General features: G+C 39.5%; 1 protein-coding gene and 1 non-coding gene across 2 annotated transcripts; one reads left to right on the plus strand and one right to left on the minus strand.

Annotated features, from left to right (window-relative positions):
- Positions 1 to 453: 453 nt before the first annotated feature.
- On the plus strand, positions 454 to 561 carry LOC148564553 (small nucleolar RNA R71). Its single transcript, XR_015883955.1, has one exon. It is a non-coding gene; the product is annotated as a small nucleolar RNA R71 (small nucleolar RNA).
- A 2,920-nt stretch (positions 562 to 3,481) lies between these two features.
- On the minus strand, positions 3,482 to 19,625 carry LOC110272085 (uncharacterized). The gene is given in 3 exon segments (XM_088486201.1): positions 3,482 to 3,998; positions 15,659 to 15,777; positions 18,606 to 19,625. A coding segment is annotated over 1 exon segment (516 nt). The 5' UTR covers positions 19,365 to 19,625; the 3' UTR covers positions 3,482 to 3,998; positions 15,659 to 15,777; positions 18,606 to 18,848.
- Between the last annotated feature and the right edge of the window lie 757 nt (positions 19,626 to 20,382).

Below are 20,382 nucleotides of genomic sequence, written 5' to 3' on the forward strand. Positions count from 1 at the left end.
TCCTTCCGTGAGAGATTTGGATGATTTCTCCATGAAGGATTATAGGTGTTTCCATAGGGTTCTCCCATGTAATTCACCTCTTCCATTGCTGGTTTCTCAGGATCATAAGCTTCTTTTTCAGAGGAAGCTTCCTTTGTACTGCCTGTTGCTGCTTGCATTCCAAACAGACTCTGAGAAATCATATTGACTTGTTGGGTCAATATTTTATTCTGAGCCAATATGGCATTCAGAGTATCAATCTCAAGAACTCCTTTCTTCTGACTTGTCCCATTATTCATAGGATTCCATTAAGAGGTTTACATGAATTGGTTATTTGCAACCATTTCAATGAGTTCCTGAGCTTCTGCAGGCGTCTTCTTCAGATGAAGAGATCCTCCAGCGGAGCTGACCAATGACATCTTGGACAGTTTAGACAGACCATCATAGAAGATACCTATGGATGCTCTATTCTGAAAGCATGTCAGAAGGACACCTTCTAATTAATTGCTTGTATCTTTCCCATGCTTCATAGAGGGATTCACCTTCCTTCTGTCTGAAGGTTTGGACTTCCACTCTAAGCTTGCTCAATTTTTGAGGTGGAAAGAACTTTCCCAAGAAGGCGTTGACTAGCTTTTCCAAGAGTTCAGGCTTTCTTTAGGTTGTGAATCCAACCATGTTCTAGCTCTGTCTCTTACAGCAAAGGGAAAAAGCATAAGCTTGTAGACCTCGGGATCAACCCCATTGGTCTTGACAGTGTCACAGATTTTCAAGAATTCAGCTAAGAACTGATGAGGATCTTCCAATGGAAGTCCATGAAACTTGCAATTCTGTTGCATCAGAGAAACTAATTGAGGCTTAAGCTCTTGTTTGCTCCAATGGCAGGGATTGAGATGCTTCTCCCATAGAAATCGGGAGTAGGTGCAGTAAAGTCACCAAGCACCTTCCTTGCATTGTTGGCATTATTGTTTTCGGCTACCATCGTTTCTTCTTCCTTGAAAAGCTCTGTTAGGCCCTCTAGAGAGAATTGTGCTTTAGCTTATCTTAGCTTTCTCTTCAAGGTCTTTTCAGGTTCAGGATCAGCTTGAACAAGTATGTCTTTATCTTTGTTCCTGCTCATATGAAAGAGAAGAGAACAAGAAAGTATGGAATCCTCTATGTTACAATATAGAGATTCCTTGAAGTGTCAGAGGAAAATAAGAATAGAAGGAGAAGGTAGAAAGAGAAGAATTCGAACTTATCAAGAGGGATATAGTTCGAATTGTTGATAGTGGAGGAGTGTTAGTCCTTAAATAGAAGGATGTGAGAAGAGGGAAAGAATTTTCAAAATTAAAGTAAAAGATTTTGAAATAATTAAAAGAAATTTTGAAAATTTGATTGATGATTTTCGAAAACTAAGATTGGGAAAGAAATTAAGTGATTTTTGAAAAAGATTTTGAAATGAGAAATCAAAAAGATATGATTGAAAATTAATTTTGAAAAAGATGTGATTGAAAAGATATGATTGAGAAGATATGATTGAAAATCAATTTAAAAAAAGAAAGTTTTAAAATTAAAGTTGATTACTTGACTAACAAGAAATTAAAAGATATGATTCTCAAAATTTAAAATTTGATCCTTTCTTAATAGGCAAGTAACAACTTGAAAATTTTGAAGTGAATCATTAATTATAGAAAGGATTTTCGAAAATAATAAAAAATGGAAAGAAATTGATTTTGAAAGGATATGATTGAAAAGATATGACTTGAAAAAGATTTGATTTTGAAAAATTATGAAAATTTGAAAAAGATTTGAATTAAAAACAAAATCTTTCCTCTAGTGTCATCCTGGCGTTAAACGCCCAGAATGGCATCCATTCTGGCGTTTAACACCCAAAATGCTACCTTTTTGGGCGTTAAACGCCCAGCCAAGTACCCTGGCTGGCGTTTAAACGCCAGTTTTCTTTCTTCACTGGGCGTTTTGAACGCCCAGCTTTTTCTGTTTAATTCCTCTACTGAATGTTCTGAATCTTCAATTCTCTGTATTGTTGACTTGAAAAGACACAATTTTGAAACTATTTTTGAATTTTTAATGATGAGAAACAATAAAAAAAATACAACTAAGATCAAATAAATAATGCATGCAAGACACCAAACTTAAAATTAGACACTAGACTCAAACAAGAAACATAAAATATTTTTTATTTTTATGATTTTATAAATTTTTTTGTGATTTTCGAAACTTATATGGAAAAGAGAATAAAGATATTCAAAACTTTTTAATAAGAATTCCAAGAATCATGCAATGTTAGTCTAAAGCTTCAGTATAAAAAGATTAAACATGGTTGGCCAAGCTGCAGCAGCACATTACATTCAGCAACTAAATTGATGAGAATCAATCAGCTTTTGTGATGATAAGAACATCACCTTGAAACTCTAGAATTCATTCTTAAAAATTCTGAAAATAAAAAGAAAAGTACCTAATCTAAGCAACAAGATGAACCATTAGTTGTCCAAACTTGAACAATCCCCAGCAACGGCGCCAAAAACATGGTGCACAAAATTGTGATCATCAACAATGGCACCAAAGAACTTGGAGCTCTCAAATGTGAATCACACTTTGTCACAATTCCGCACAACTAACCATCAAGTGCACTGGGTCGTCGAAGTAATACCTTACGTGAGTAAGGGTCGATCCCACGGAGACTATCGGCTTGAAGCAAGCTATGGTCATCTTGTAAATCTCAGTCAGGCGAATTCAGATGGTGATAGAGAATTGATAATTAAAAGATGAATAAAACATAAAATAAAGATAGAGATACTTATGTAATTCTTTGGTTGGAATTTCAGATAAGTGTATAAAGATGCGTTGTTCCTCCTGAACCTCTGCTTTCCTATTGCCTTCTTCCAATCATTCATACTCCTTTCCATGGCAAGCTTTATGTTGGGCATAACCGTTGTCAATGGCTACTTCCCATCCTCTCAGTGAAAATGTTCTACGCACGCTGTCACTGCACAGCTAATCATCTGTCGGTTCTCGATCATGTTGGAATAGGATCCATTGATCCTTTTGTGTCTGTCACACGCCCAACAATCGCGAGTTTGAAGCTCATCACAGTCATCCCTTCCCAGATCCTACTCAGAATACCACAGACAAGGTTTAGACGTTCCGGATCTCAGGAATGGCCGCCAATAATTCTAGCCTATACCACGAAGGTTCCAATCTTAGATTAGAAACCCAAGAGATACACATTCAAGCTTGTTTGCATGTAGAACGGAAGTGGTTGTCAGTCACGCGTTCATAGGTGAGAATGGTGATGAGTGTCACATAATCATCACATTCATCATGCTCTTTGGTGCGAATGAATATCTTGGAGAAGAAATAGACTTGAGTTGAATAGAAAAGCAATAGTACTTTGTATTAATTCATGAAGAACAGCAGAGCTCCACACCTTAATCTATGGTGTGTAGAAACTCCACCGTTGAAAATACAAAAGTGATAATGGTGTAATCATGGCCGAATGGCCAGCCTCCAAGGTCTAGGGACTAAACGTCCAAAAGATCTCTCAAATACAATAGTATAAGGTACTATTTATAGAGAACTAGTAGCCTAGGGTTTACAGAAAATCAGTAATAAATGCAGAAATCTTCTTCCGGGCCCACTTGGTGTGTGGTTGGGCTGAGCGTTGAAGCTTCCATGTGTAGAGGCTTTTCTTGGAGTTAAACGTCAGCTTTTGTGCCAGTTTGGGCGTTTAACTCCAGCTTTTGTGCCAGTTCCGGCGTTAAACGCCAGAATTCTTGAGCTGACTTGGAACGTCTGTTTGGGCCATCAAATCTCGGGTAAAGTATGAACTATTATATATTTCTGGAAAGCCCAGGATGTCTACTTTCCAACGCAAATTAAGAGTGCGCCAAATGGGCTTCTGTAGCTCCAGAACATGCACTTCGAGTGTAGGGAGGTTAGAATCCAACAGCATCTGCAGTCCTTTTTCAGCCTCTGAATCAGATTTTTGCTCAGGTCCCTCAATTTCAGCCAAAAAATACCTAAAATCACAGAAAAACACACAAACTCATAGTAAAGTCCCGAAGAGTGATTTTTATTTAAAAACTAATAAAAATATAATAAAAACTAATTAAAATATATTAAAAATATACTAAAAACAATGCCAAAAAGCGTATAAATTATCCGCTCATCACTAGCCTGGGCTACAGTTTAGCAGCTTTTTGTATGGGCCAGGCCCTGGGAGTGTCGTGTATATATTAGCTACGTAGGTTGACGAGGATGTAAACTGACTTGATGTTGTGTAAACACTACATGTTTAGTTATAGTGTACATGATGTATATTATCAGCTGTGCTTCTATGTTTCTTTATGCTTCCTTTTTATTTCTCTCAATGTATGCTTGTTTAGTTTACCTTATCATTCACAACGATTAAAAAGAAGTTACTCGTAAAATTTGCATCGCTCTAACAAGGAACAGGCTCATATAATAAATAATAGTTAATAATTAAGAAGGACAAGTTAGTAACACTTAGCTTCTTGTATGACCATGGCACACTGCGAATTGGGTCATTACATGGTATACTTGCCGGTAGTAAATACGTGAAATTAAATTTTTTACGTATCAAGTTTTTTGCGCTGTTGCCGGGGATTAATTGTGATTAACAAACTACCGCTGGTTGATTACCTAGATTAAACACTTTCTATTTGTTTTTGTCATTTAATTTCTTTTAATTTTCTCTTGCTACTAAGGTGCTTGTGTTATTGCCTCATTAAGAACTCCTTGTCTGTGACATAAGGAATTTCGATTTTTCTTGGTGATTGTGTTTTATAAAATTTAAATGGAGTTTACCTCACATTTCGATCAATCATATCATATGGGATATTGCCCACCACCACAAAATGATTCAAGTCATTATCCTAATGGTGGCTGGGAATATCACCAAGGAATGATAGAGTATGACAATCAAATGAAATGGAATACCTCCTAAAGCCACAAAATGGCTCATATTGTTATGACAACTATCGAAATTTTGGCTGGGAAAGGGATTTTAATGCTGCATACCCCATTCTTCAAGAACCATCATCCCGTAATTGTCCAACCTATGCACCTCCACAAACTCTTGTTGCATTTGCAATAGAGGAACTCTCCAAGAGATATCTCTTCATTGCCCAACTCAGTGAGTTCTTAAGGGAAATTATGAGAGTGGTGATTGAAGAAATGGAAGCCTTAATGAAGAGTCAAGAAGAGAAAATGAGACAATTGGTACAACATTTTGTTGATGAACCAACCAATGTCTTTCCTTGGCCAGGGAAAGAATATCATGGCATCAGTCTAAGGAGTGGAATATTGCTTAATGAGGGTGAAAATGAGAAATTGGTAGAACAAGAGTGTAAGACTCGGTTAATTAATGGCTAATTAACCCATAAATGAGAATTTATTCTAGGAAGCCAAAAATGTCATTTTTATGGCTTAATATGATAGAGGAGATTGGGACGAAAATTTCGGTACCAATTTTATAGAAAACGGACCAAGATTGGACCGAACGGGCCAAACCGGTCCAACCGGACCCAAAGTGGGCCCTTGGCCCAATATAACTAAACCCTAAAAACACTCATTTCAGCACTCTCTCTCCTCACAACACTCTAATTCACGCTGAAATGGTGGAGAGGAAGGGAAGAACACTCTCTCAAGTTCTCTCCTTTGGTTGATCTTCAAACCACCATAACTTTTGATCTAGAGCTCCGATCGCCGCACCGTTTGCGGCCACGCATTCACCGTGGAGAGCTCTACAAAACCCATACAATCAATCTTAAGGTAAGCCACGTTTTGCTCTTCGAAATTCCAGCCCTTGTTTGCGAGTTTCATGGATGAAATGTTGAGATTTTGGGCTCTTTGATGTTATAGGACCCAATTTTCTTGCAGGAGAAGGTTAATCTTGTCTCCTTGGACCTTGGGTGTGGTAAGATTCTCAACCCTAGTATAATTTGTTGTTCTATGATGTTTGGGTATTGAGATGTTGTGTATGGGTATGATGATTGTGGCTTAGGTTGTGTATATGTGAATATTGGAGCTTGATTGGTGATTTTGGAAAGCTTGGGAGAGGGTTTTGTGTGATAAAATCTGTTCTTGGAGGTGTTGAGACCTTGAGAGCTTCTGGACAAGTGATTTGGAAGTGCTTCGGTTGAGCTTGGGAAATCGGCTAAGGTATGGTTTCGGTTTCTCGTATCTAATATGTAATGTGGTAGGAAATACTTAGGCTAGAGGCCCTAAGATAAGAATTAAATTGATGATGTTGTTGATTGGTTGAGATATATGATGTGATCATATATGTGATTATGAATATTGATGCCTTGGTTGTGTGATGTATGAGAAAATGCATGTTGTGATATATGCTTGATGAATGATTAAGGTTGAATTGGTGGGTGGTACCATGTTGATGGTGAGTATGATGATGATTATGTATAATGATGGTTGATTGGAAATGGTATTATTGGAAATTGGGATGAGGAAGGATGTATGATATGATATTGTGTTTGTCCTTTAGCCATTTGATTGAGAAGTGTTAAAATGGTTGGATGTGGTTTTGGGAATTTTGGTAAAGTGTCAATGTGTGAGTTGAGGATGGCTTGATGTTGATTTTGGTACATTTTGATTGATTTCAAAGAAAAGGGATGAAATTGGCATGTTTTGATTGATTTTGAAAAGAGTTGAAAATGGCTTGTTTTGAAAATGGCACTTTACGGTTTTGTATGAAAACATGGTTTTGGGCATACTTTGACGGGACATAACTTAGACTACGGATCTCTGATTTATGCCAAATCTATTTAGAAATGAAATTGGATCCGGGATGTCCATGTCGTTCGAAGAACGGGTGAAAAACGATTTAAAATGAGAAAGTTATGTCCGTCGGAAGATTGGGGGTTGAATCTGTGAATTCTACAGCTTTTAACTTAGAAAATTTTTAGCAGAATGACCCTCCGCGCGTAGGCGCACTTGGCGCGTACGCGCCGTTCTTCAAGAAAGCACCATCCACGCGTGCGCGTGGTGTGCGCGGGCGCGTCGATGCGCTGCACCAAATGCCCAGCTATTTTTCCGAGAGTTGGGCCAGAGTTATGCCAGTTTTGTGCCTGGGGCGCAAGAGCACCCACGCGTACACGTGGTTGACGCTCGCGCGTCGTTTGGCTATTTTTCAACCCACACGTCCACGTGTATGACGCTTGCGCGTCGATGAGTTTTGTGGCCATCCACGCGTGGCCTTGTTTTCATCCCAAAGTTGATTTTTGAGTTTTAAAAGCCAAATTTCATACTTTTAAGCCTCCGATCTCACCACTTATGTCTTAAATCATTATGATATGCCTAGCATGGGAAAAAGGGCTAGTGAATGTGGTAACTTGCGAGTGAAGTAAGGGGAAAAATGAATGATCATTGAGGATCAAAGATGATTATGCGAGATACGGAGGATGGCGGTGGAAGTGCTTGTTGTGCCATGGGCCGAAGGGCCGTAATTGTTAATGAATTGGCTGGTTATGGATTTAACTGTGAGCCGGATGGCTAGATTATTGCCGTGTTACGGCGGAGCCATGATTATGGCTAAGTATAAATGCATATATGCTGTTGAATGAATTGTGAATGTTTGCACTTCCACCATCGGAGATGAGGGTTTCCCTGGGAGGAAGCAGTGGCTAGCCACCACGTGCTCCAGGTTGAGACTCGAAGCTCTGTTAACCCTATGTCGTAAGTGTGGCCGGGTACTGTGAAAGGCCCGGATGAGCTCGCCCCTGTAAATATTCCCCAGTGAGGGTGATGGATATGGATCATGATTATGATCAAGTTTATGATGAGTATAACTCGAGTTGGGGATGCACGACAGAGGGACAGTCCAAGGTTAGCTACCAGGACTTGTCGGGTTGGCTCTATAACTGACAGATGATATCATCAGCCACTAGGGACAGGCATTCATCATATGCATACTATATGAATTGTTTGAGATTGCCTATTTGACTGCATATTACTTGCTAATTGTCTAAATGCCTTATCTATTCCTATTTGTAAATCTCTTGTCTGATATAACTGTGTTTGCTATATTATACTCCTGCTGGTGGTTGGAAGGTCTGAAGGAATTGGAAAGGGAAGTATTAGTTAGCCTGAAGGATCTTTAGTCAATTGCCACTTACAGTTTAGTTTGTTTATAAGCTTTGATATTATCTGGAGGAAGTTCTAGGATTGCCTTCGGCTTTCCTCTATTATTATGTATTATATATGTGGAAGCTGTTACCATGCTGGGGACCTCTGGTTCTCACCCATGCGAATTTTGTGGTTTTCAAATGCAGGACGTGAGGTTTCTCGCTGAGGCATGGTGGAGACTTCTGGATTAGCGAAGATCCTTTGTTCTCAGGACTCCGTCTTGGTTTATATATCTTGTTTAGATACTTTTATCTCCACTAAATAATACAAACTGTGATGACTCCTCTTATAGGAGATTTTTGGAGAATAGGGTTCTGTATTTGTGTCCCTTTGGGTTTCCTTTGGAGTTTTCTTATTTTATTATATGTATATATATATTGCTATGCTCGGACCGGTTATCTTCGCATCCGGATTTGAGTTTTGATATTCCCGTTTTTGACACTCTTTTGTATATATATAATCTCGCGTTAACTTATCCCTGTTCATTACGTTATCGATCGGAGTGTTGCACTTTCGAGTTACGGTTTTTGTTTACCCCTTTTTCTTCAAAGGCTCCTAGTTATAAACATCATTCATACTACTATACGTACTAAATTTTTGTTTTAGAGGTCGTAATACCTTGCCATCTCGGAATTATGACTTAAGCATAAGACTCTGTATGGTAGGGTGTTACATTATGGTATCAGAGCAGTTTGTTCCTGTAGAGCCTGTGGAATGGACTGACTATGCTTCTGTGCATTCTCTGTATGTGTGTTATGTGCTGTTAGTATATCTACTTGATATAGTTGGCATAAACGTTCATGAGCATGCATTTGGGACTTTGAAGCACTAAACTTCCGATATTGAGACTGATCAACTTAATATCGATTGTTTGGTGTGTATAGGAACCAGATGGCGTCTCGTGTACGTAGTAGAGGCCGTGGGAGAGGTCGTACTAATGCTCGTGCGCCAGAGATTAACCCTAATGACCCGGTGAACTTTATGACTGCGTTGGAGAACATGGCTGCTGTTATACAAGCCACTGCTGAGGCTCTCAGTCAACAGATGAACAACCATGGAAATGACAAAAATGGAGCTCAGGGACCAATGGTGATCAGAACTTTCGCTGTGTTGGTGAACAAGTGTGGGGTTGCTGAAGAGTGTGTGAAGAGGGCAGCCGCTGAGAAAGGGAGTCACAAAGGATCATTTCCACAGAACTGAGGGAAGAGCTTTGCACCTAGAAGTCCGCCTTTCAAGAGGGGAGGTTCCTTTAGGAGGCCCAACAACAACAACTCCCAAGGGAAAAAGTTTGGGAAGCAGCCTCAGAATGTTCAAGCATGTACTAGGTGTGGAAGTCACCATCCGGGAGCACCATGCAAGGCCGGATGGGGTTTGTGCTACAATTGTGGAAAGGTAGGACATAAGCTCCCAAGGTGTCCGGAGAAGTAGAAACAAGATGCCGGGGAGGCGCAGCAGACTGGTCGGGTGTTCACCACCTCAGCTAAGGGTGCAGAGGGATCCGAGACACTCATTCGAGGTAACTATGAAATGGCTGGTCAAACTTTAAATGCTTTATTTGATTCGGAAGTATCGCATTCATTCATTGCATTTGAGAAAGCCCATGAGTTAGGGTTGAAGATCCTAACCTTAGGTTATGACCTAAAAGTGTATAATGCTACCCATGAGGCCATGGTAACTAGGCTAGGATGCCTGAAAGTTTCGTTTAGGTTCAAGCAGCGTGATTTTGTCCATAATTTAATCTGCTTACCGATGATCGGTCTTGATCTTACCTTGGGATTGGACTGGTTATCTGAGAACCATGTCTTGCTTGATTGTTCTACAAATTCGGTGTACTTTATGCCGGAAGATACAGAAGGGCCGGTTGTGGTGAATAATTATTACTTGAATTCGATGATGGTGAACTGTTCCGGAATCGAATGTCAGGGTATCCTGTTGTTAATCGTGGGTGTTTCAGGTGATGACCAAAAATTGGATCAGATTCCGGCAGTGTGTGAGTTTCCGGAAGTATTTTCCGATGATATTGAGGAATTTTCACCTAACCGAGAGGTCGAGTTTGCTATTGAATTGGTGCCTGGGGTACGACCAATCTCAAGTGCTCCTTATAGAATGTCACCGTTAGAGATGGCCGAGCTAAGTCTCAGTTAGAGGAATTGTTAGGTAAGAACTTTATCCGACCAAGTGTTTTCCCGTGGGGTGCTCCAGTGTTACTGGTAAAGAAGAAAGATGGAAGTATGCGGCTCTGTGTGGATTACAGGCAGCTGAACAAGGTCACCATAAACAATAAGTACCCATTGCCGAGGATTGATGATCTCATGGATTAGTTTCAAGGAGCTGGGGTTTTCTCCAAGGTCAATTTGCGATCCGGTTATCACCAGATAAGGGTGAGGGGTGAGGATATCCCTAAGACCGCTTTCAGGACTCGTTATGGTCATTACGAGTATACTGTAATGTCTTTTGGGTTGACGAACGCTCCTGCAGTGTTTATGGATTACATGAATAGAGTGTTCTGTCCGTTTCTGGATAAATTCGTTGTTGTCTTCATTGACGACATACTAATTTACTCCAAGACTGAAGAGGAGCATGCGGAACACTTGCGGACCGTGTTGCAGATTTTAAAGGAGAAGAAACTCTATGCGAAACTGTCTAAGTGTGAGTTCTGGAAGAGTGAGGTGAAGTTTTTGGGTCACGTGGTGAGTAAGAAGGGAATAGTCGTAGATCCAACTAAGGTGGAAGCTGTGATGGATTGGAGGCAACCAACCACAGTAACCGAGATATGGAGTTTTTTGGGTTTAGCTGGCTATTACCGAAGGTTCATCAAAGACACCCCGTTTGTTTGGACTCCTGAGTGCGAGGAGAGCTTTCAGACATTGAAGAAAAAGTTGACCACTGCACCTGTGTTAGTGTTACCTGAGCCGAACGAACCTTTTGAGGTGTACTGTGATGCTTCATTAAAGGGTCCAGGGTGCGTGCTGATGCAGCATCATAATGTGGTGGCGTATGCCTCACGACAGTTAAGACCTCATGAAGTTAGTTACCCTACGCACGATTTAGAACTCGCTGCGGTTGTGTTTGCCTTGAAGGTGTGGAGGCATTATCTCTATGGGGTTAAGTTCCAAGTCTTCTCCGATCACAAGAGCTTGAAATATCTCTTTGATCAGAAAGAGCTTAATATGAGGCAGAGAAGGTAGATGGAATTATTGAAGGACTACGACTTTGAGTTGAATTACCATCCGGGAAAGGCGAATGTAGTGGCGGATGCGTTAAGTCGGAAGTCGTTATATGCGGCGTGGATGATGCTTCAAGAGGAGAAGTTGCTCAAGGGATTCGAGAGTCTAAAAATTGGTGCTCGAGAAGTATCTGGAACCTTGTGTTTGAGCCGATTAGAAATCTCGAGTGATTTTAAATCCGAGCTCCTAAAGGCTCATGAAAATGATGAAGCATTATGGAAGGTGTTACCAGCTATCGAGCAAGGAAAACAGTGGAGAGTGTCGGAAGAAAAAGATGGATTATGGAGATTCAAGGGTAGGATCATTGTGCCGGATGTTGGCACTTTGAGGCAAGATATCTTAAAGGAAGCACACAAAAGCGGATTCTCCATTCACCCGGGAAGTACTAAAATGTACCATGATTTAAAGGCGATGTTTTGGTGGCCAGGTATGAAGAATGATGTGGCGGAATATGTTTCGAAGTGCTTAACTTGTCAAAAGGTAAAGATTGAACATCAAAGACCTTCTGGAATGTTGCAACCTTTAGAGGTTCCGCAATGGAAGTGGGAAAGTATTGCAATGGACTTTGTGTCAGGATTGCCAAGGACTAGGACTGGTTTTGATGCTATCTGGGTGATTGTGGACCGACTGACGAAATCAGCCCACTTTTTACCCATTCGAATGACTTACACCCTTGAGGAACTAGCACGGTTATACATAAAGGAGATTGTGAGACTCCATGGTGTACCTTCTACTATAATCTCTGACAGAGATCATCGTTTCACTTCGAGGTTCTGGGGTGCATTTCAGAAAGCTTTTGGAACCCGATTAAGCTTGAGTACAACGTACCATCCTCAAACAGATGGTCAATCCGAGAGGACGATCCAAACACTAGAGGATATGTTGAGAGCTTGTGTTTTGGATCAACCGGCAAGTTGGGATCGGTATATGCCGTTAGTGGAGTTTGCATACAATAATAGTTACCATGCGAGCATCGGAATGGCTCCGTATGAGGCATTGTATGGGAGGAAATGTCAATCTCCGCTATGTTGGTATGAAGCTGGAGAGAAAAGCTTGTTGGGGCCGAAGATGATAGCTGAGACCACTGAACAAGTCAAGAAAATCCAAAATAGGATGCTTACGGCGCAGAGTCGCCAGAAGAGTTACATCGATCAGAGGCGGAAGCCCTTGGAATTTGAAGAAGGAGATCATGTTTTCCTGATGGTTACTCCAACCACAGGAGTAGGTAGGGCGATTAAAGCAAAGAAGTTGAATCCTCAATACATTGGTCCATTTCAGATCCTGGAGAGGATTGGACCGGTAGCGTATCGAATGGCTCTACCATCTCATCTTTCGAATCTGCACGACGTATTTCATGTGTCGCAGCTTCGGAAGTACACTCCTGATGCTAGCCATGTGTTAGAACCTGAATCGGTTTAGTTAAGAGGAGATTTGACGATTCCAGTGGCTCCAGTCAGAATAGATGATACTAGTATCAAACGATTGCGTGGAAAAAAGGTTTTATTAGTCAAAGTGGCTTGGAGTCGAGGCGGTGTTGAGGAACACACTTGGGAACTTGAGTCGGAGATGCGAACGGATTATCCGCACTTATTCTCAGGTAATTGAATTCGAATTTTGTGGCCAAATTTCCCAATTAGGTGGGTAGAATGTAAGACCCGGTTAATTAATGGCTAATTAACCCATAAATGAGAATTTATTCTAGGAAGCCAAAAATGTTATTTTTATGGCTTAATATGATAGAGGAGATTGGGACGAGAATTTCGGTACCAATTTTATAGAAAACGGACAAAGATTGGACCGAACGGGCCAAACCGGTCCAACCGGACCCAAAGTGGGCCCTTGGCCCAATATAACTAAACCCTAAAAACACTCATTTCAGTACTATCTCTCCTCACAACACTCTAATTCACGCTGAAATGGTGGAGAGGAAGGGAAGAACACTCTCTCAAGTTCTTTCCCTAGGTTGATCTTCAAACCACCATAACTTTTGATCTAGAGCTCCGATCCCCGCACCGTTTGCGGCCACGTGTTCACCGCAGAGAGCTCTACAAAACCCATACAATCAATCTTAAGGTAAGCCACGTTTTGCTCTTCGAAATTCCAGCCCTTGTTTTCGAGTTTCATGGATGAAATGTTGAGATTTTGGGCTCTTTGATGTTATAGGACCCAACTCTCTTGAAGGAGAAGGTTCATCTTGTCTCCTTGGACCTTGGGTGTGGTAAGATTCTCAACCCTAGTATAATTTGTTGTTCTATGATGTTTGGGTATTGAGATGTTGTGTATGGGTATGATGATTGTGGATTAGGTTGTGTATATGTGAATATTGGAGCTTGATTGGTGATTTTAGAAAGCTTGGGAGAGGGTTTTGTGTGATAAAATCTGTTCTTAGAGGTGTTAAGACCTTGAGAGCTTGTGGACAAGTGGTTTGGAAGTGCTCCGGTTGAGCTTGGGAAATCGGCTAAGGTATGGTTTCGGTTTCTCGTATCTAATATGTAATGTGGTAGGAAATACTTAGGCTAGAGGCCCTAAGATAGGCATTGAATTGATGATGTTGTTGATTGATTGAGATATATGATGTGATCATATATGTGATTATGAATATTGATGCATTGGTTGTGTGATGTATGAGAAAATGCATGTTGTGATATATGCTTGATGAATGATTAAGGTTGAATTGGTGGGTGGTACCATGTTGATGGTGAGTATGATGATGATTATGTATAATGATGGTTGATTGGAAATGGTATTATTGGAAATTGGGATGAGGAAGGATGTATGATGTGATATTGTGTTTGTCCTTTAGCCATTTAATTGAGAAGTGTTAAAATGGTTAGATGTGGTTTTGAGAATTTTGGTAAAGTGTCAATGTGTGAGTTGAGGATGGCTTGATGTTTATTTTGGTACATTTTGATTGATTTCAAAGAAAAGGGATGAAATTGGCATGTTTTGATTGATTTTGAAAAGAGTTGAAAATGGCTTGTTTTGAAAATGGCACTTTACGGTTTTGTATGAAAATATGGTTTTGGGCATACTTTGACGGGACATAACTTAGACTACGGATCTCTGATTTATGCCAAATCTATTCAAAAATGAAATTGGATCCGGGATGTCCATGCCGTTTGAAGAACGGGTGAAAAACGATTTAAAATGAGAAAGTTTTGTCCGTCGGAAGATTGGGGGTTGAATCTGTGAATTCTGCAGCTTTTAACTTAGAAAATTTTTAGCAGAATGACCCTCCGCGCGTAGGCGCACTTGGCGCGTACGTGCCGTTCTTCAAGAAAGCACCATCCACGCGTGCGCGTGGTGTGCGCGGGCGCGTCGATGCGCTGCACCAAATGCCCAGCTATTTTCCCGAGAGTTGTGCCAGAGTTGTGCCAGTTTTGTGCCTGGGGCGCAAGAGCACCCACGCATACGCGTGGTTGACGCTCGTGCGTCGTTTGGCTATTTTTCAACCCGCGCGTATGACGCTTGTGCGTCGATGAGTTTTGTGGCCATCCACGCGTGCGCGTGGAGTGCGCGTACGCGTGGCCCTGTTTTCATCCCAAAGTTGATTTTTGAGTTTTAAAAGCCAAATTTCATACTTCTAAGCCTCCGATCTCACTACTTATGTCTTAAATCATTATGATATGTCTAGCATGGGAAAAAGGGCTAGTGAATGTGGTAACTTGCGAGTGAAGCAAGGGGAAAAATGAATGATCATTGAGGATCAAAGATGATTATGCGAGATGCGGAGGATGGCGGTGGAAGTGCTTGTTGTGCCATGGGCCGAAGGGCCGTAATTGTTAATGAATTGGCTGGTTATGGATTTAACCGTGAGCCGGATGGCTAGATTATTGCCGTGTTACGGCGGAGCCATGATTATAGCTAAGTAGAAATGCATATATGCTGTTGAATGAATTGTGAATGTTTGTACTTCCACCATCGGAGATGAGGGTTTCCCTGGGAGGAAGCATTGGCTAGCCACCACGTGCTCCAGGTTGAGACTCGAAGCTCTGTTAACCCTATGTCGTAAGTGTAACGTCCCGTCCAGCAAAATACCTTCCTTAAGTCAAGGTATTTCTACTAGAAGGAACATTACGTGACCTTTTCTAGTATTAACTACTTAATATTCGAGCCTTTGTATCGAGTTCGCGTTTCAGTTTTAAGAAAATTCTGTAAAATTTTATTTTTATTTCATTAAAGTCATAATTCAAACATTCACAAATAATAATAATCACATAAATATTAGTAATAATAATTCTTATACAGAAGAAACCAAACGAAATTCAAACACAATATACCAAACCTACCCCTCTGTGAAATAAAATCTCAGAGGACAAGAGCGAGGGGATTCTATGAAAGCAATCAAACCATAAAGAAAGTCTACTAATCGCCTGCAGCTTCAAATTGCATCTTCAAACCTGTGTCACTGAAAGGGTGGAAAATTTGGGGGTGAGAACCAAAACACATGTTCTCAGTAGAGGTCGAGAATGCCATTAAAGTAAAGAATGAATCGCAAATAGTTAGCTTCGTTCAGAGATATTTAAAATAACACTGTTTTCATTAGCCTTACGAGTCCTCTTGAAAACCACCAGTTTAACATTCAAAGTCCAAAACTTTCTTTAAGAGCATCAATTAATTATCTAAAATCTTAAACCCATATTTTTCTTTATAAAACTCTTAAAGTTTCCTAGACTGTATGAATGACCAACCTGTCCCAGTCATAGGTTTATTAAGTCTATGCTGAACCAGTTTGATTTTTCATACCTTACTAGTCCATAACAAAAAAGAAGTTACCTACGCGGTATAAATGATCATCCTGCTCCAAGCATAGGTTCATTAAGTCTATGCTGAATCAGTCAGATACGTTATACAAAACTAGACCTCAAACGTACCAGTCACGGCCTTAGGCCCAAACAACTCAATCAACACCCAATTCACCACAATCCAGCCAATCAGTTACAAACACAAGTAATGAGGTTCAAACACAATCAAGAGCAATTACATCAAGTATAGCAACTAGCAGTTAAACAGAATTATTCACTTAGGCAAACCAATTACAATATACACACCCAAACAATGTCACATAGATGCATATGATGCATGCCTATCCTACTGGCCATGAGCTCACGCGTCGGTTATGTTGCCAGACCCGACTCGGATAAGCGGGATTAGACCACCATCCTTATCCATAGGTTCTATAGACAAGCGGGAATTAAACCACCATCCTTGCCCGGAACACGCAAGCGGGATTAAACCACCGTCCTTGCCTCCACAGTAAGCGGGATTAAACCACCATCCTTACTGGGTACATAAAATAATACGCAAGCGGGATCACACCACCGTCCTTGCTGAACAATTTATCAATACGTGAGCGGGATAAAACCACCGTCCTCACTGCAGGCGGGACAAAACCACCATCCCTGCATAATGGTTTACGCACTGAGCAAGTGGGACTAGACCCACGCCCCTACCAACAATCTCATAAACCAAATATTCTTTTCTCAAAAGAACCATTGAAGTTATTATCATTAAATAAGCCTTAAATATTTATTTTGATCAAGTCCTTATATTTTTTATAAAATTTGGACATAATCTCCTTTAAAAATAGGTCTTATCCACCCTTACGGGTTCCTTCTTTCTCAACAATTCATCAGCCTCTTTCAGCATTTGCCACAGTAATATATTCTCAAAAACATTTGATAATAGAAAATCTATTTCTTAAATTCCATATCCAAAATAATTACCAACACAACTTGGCAGCCTGATTTCCATTTTGTTTTTAAAATATCAAATGAATTCGGAATTACGCAAACTTTAAATCCATGTGACCGTCTCGGATTAAAATTTCTATTAAATCAAAAATCATAATTTTTCGTTGTCTCTAGCTTCGGGAATATAAGCAAAACCGTGACTGTTCTACAGTATTTTAAATCCAAAAGACAGCAGCACCATACAACATTTGAAATTTCATATAAAATCCAAATTAAATCCAACCACCTTCAAAATTAATGTGGTTAAACATATCTCATCCAAATTTCTTTCTCAATTAGTTCCAGGGTCATACAATTTTTAATGAAGGAGTTACGTAGCTTGGAAGTTAGGTAATTTTCTGCAGAATTCTGTTTTACAAATCATTGAACACAACCTCTTCCAAGTCCCATAACTCACTTATTAAAATATGGAAAATCCTGAAATTAAAATCACATATACTAAACATACTTAATTTTTACCTCCAATTGGTTTCATCTCAATATCTATCCAGGATCAAAAGTTATAAACTTCCAAAGTTACTAATTTAAGAATACAGAATCTGGCTTTTTCTGCATAATGCATCATCCTTCAAAAATTCATATCTTTAAAACTACAAGTCCAATTGTTCTGAAATTTTACGGCATTAAAATAATAGGAATAAAGTTTTATTTAAAATTAGTTCCATTTCAAAATTCAAACTGCAGAATTTCCAATAGAGGAATCAAGTTGCTGCTGCGTTAAACGTTCTGCAGAAAAACCAGTTTTGACATCCATGATTCAAAAATTCACCATAAATCATAAACTTAGTGAAAAAGTCTCAAATTCAGCAGTCCAGTTCCCTATATTCCCAAGCTCAATCCAGATTTAGTCCCATGCAATTCCGATAATCACAGAAATAGTTATAGTTTTTCAAAATTTCCGGCTTCCTTTAAAAATAATGCAGAAATTCAAGTTTTACATTTTAACTTTGAAAAATCATAACTAGTTCTATAATTAATTCAAACTTCTCAAAATTGAGTCCCAACAACAACTTTTATTATACTTTACTCAGCCTTTGCTCTTATATCATTTCGATTATCGTTGAATAACTGATTCACTTCCAAAGTCACCTTTTAATTTCAAAAATCAGTTTTTCAGCAATCTATTTATTATTCAAAATCCAACCCTTCAAAACCCCTCAAAACCAATTCCAAATCAACCACCAACCAAGTTCATTAACATTACAATATACCAAATAACAACTCAACGACAACAAATCCAACATAACCCATTAAAATCCAGAAATTCTCAACAATTAGTCATCAAGCAATTCCCAATCCACATAATCAATCAATATCACAAATCAACAATTCCAAATCACAATCTCAACCATTCCAATCACAATTTCAGCCACAATTCAATAATTACATAATCAATCAATTACTCACAGATATTAAATCTATTTGCAGTTATTCAATAAACCTTGTAGGCATTCCTAAATTGAAATCGTTTTAAACCCCCTACCTCAAAGTGTCGAAATCCATAGAAATTGGGAATGCTGCACTCATGAACAACAACCTTAATAGCAGCCATATCATCTCAAACTAGTAGCAGCAACAGTTTGGCATCTCCGATCAACGGCAGCAGCATTATTTCCGATTCATTCTTCACTCTCGCAGTAGTAACCACGGTGGCAACAAAATAGAGTTCAAATTCAATGGAGTCGGAAATGGAAATGAGTTCAATAAAATTGGAACTACAGATAGCTTACAATAAATTATCGGAGCAGCAACAACAGGGTTTCCGGGCAGCTCCAGTGGTGGTGGAAAGCTTCAGCATCAGCCAAACAGCAGCAGTAACAATTCAGAGTAGAGCCAGAACAGGGCCACGTCAACAATAACAGTTCCAGCAGCGGCGATTGCGTCTTCTCAGATTCCAGAAACCAGAGGCAGAAGCAGAACTGGCTAGCTTCTCCATTCGGTCCTCCAGCGATGATGTCCGGCGATGCAACTGCTCGGCGACGGCGACGGCTACGAAGGGTACGAACGGCGACACTGGAATGACGGCGACGGAACCCTCGTAGTGGTGGTTGTGGACTGGTGGCGACGGCGGCGTGGAGCATAGCTCCTCTCCTTGGTGGCGACCCTGACCCGCGCTCATTCTCTCTCTTTGCTGGCCCCTCAACGACGACGGCGGGCGAGCTCCAGGGCAACGGTGGTGACAGCGGGACAAGACGCGACGGCAGCTTCTCGACGGTGGCGAGCTCGCAGCAACGGCGACCATGGAGACGCGGCGGGACGAGGTTGAACGGCGACACTGCTGTTCACGAGGATGACGACGATGGTGGCACGGGCTCCTTGCGGCGGCAGTCCGGCGGTCATGGCGGCATGGCAGCAGCTCTTCCCTCTCTCTTTGCTCTCTGTTTCCGTTTCTACGTTAGGTTTAGGAAGAAAAGGGGGGTATGGTGCGGCTGAAGGGAGAAGAAAGTGGGTAGGTTAGGATTTCTGATTAGGAACTTAGGGTTTTCAATTTGGGAAATTAGGGTTTCTGAGTTTGATTTGGGAATTAGGGTTAGAAATTAGGATTTTATAAAAGAATATGGATAGATATGAATAGATATTTTGATAAAATTGAATAGTAGAGTAATTTTAGAATCAAATATACTCTATTAAAAATATTTAGGAACATTATTTATCAACATATTGCTAAGTTCAATCAATTATTTCTAATTTAAATTATAAAATGAACAAGTTAATTATATTTTGTAAAGTACAATTTAAATTCAAATATCAATTTTCTAGATTAAATCATACAAATCTCTATTATTTTTCTATATCTGAAACTTTAATTTCAAGTTACAAAATATCTAATTATAATAAAATTACTTAAACTTAAAGTATTTATAAAAATCCATTTAATCATTCCTAATAAATTAATCTCTTAAAGTTCAAACTAATAAAATAAACCATAATTCATTCATAATAGAAATTACTTAAATTAAATATATAACACTTCTATTACTAAATTTTATTTCCAAAGCATATGAAATAACCAATTATAAAAATTACATAAGAATATTAATTAACTTAAACTTCAAATATCAATAAAACTAATTTAATTACTCTTAATTAATTAATTCATAAAATAAGATATCAAATTAGTAAAATAAATCGTAACTTTTTCAGGATAAAAGTTACTTAAATTAAATTGTACAATTCTTTATTATTTTTCAATTACTAAAATTATACAAAATATTCCATTATAATTAGATTACTTAAAAATATTAATTGATTCGAAATAA

The sequence above is a fragment of the Arachis ipaensis genome, chromosome B5, assembly GCF_059453495.1.
Source record: "Arachis ipaensis isolate K30076 ecotype BB chromosome B5, ASM5945349v1, whole genome shotgun sequence".
In the NCBI taxonomy this organism is placed as follows: Eukaryota; Viridiplantae; Streptophyta; class Magnoliopsida; order Fabales; family Fabaceae; genus Arachis; species Arachis ipaensis.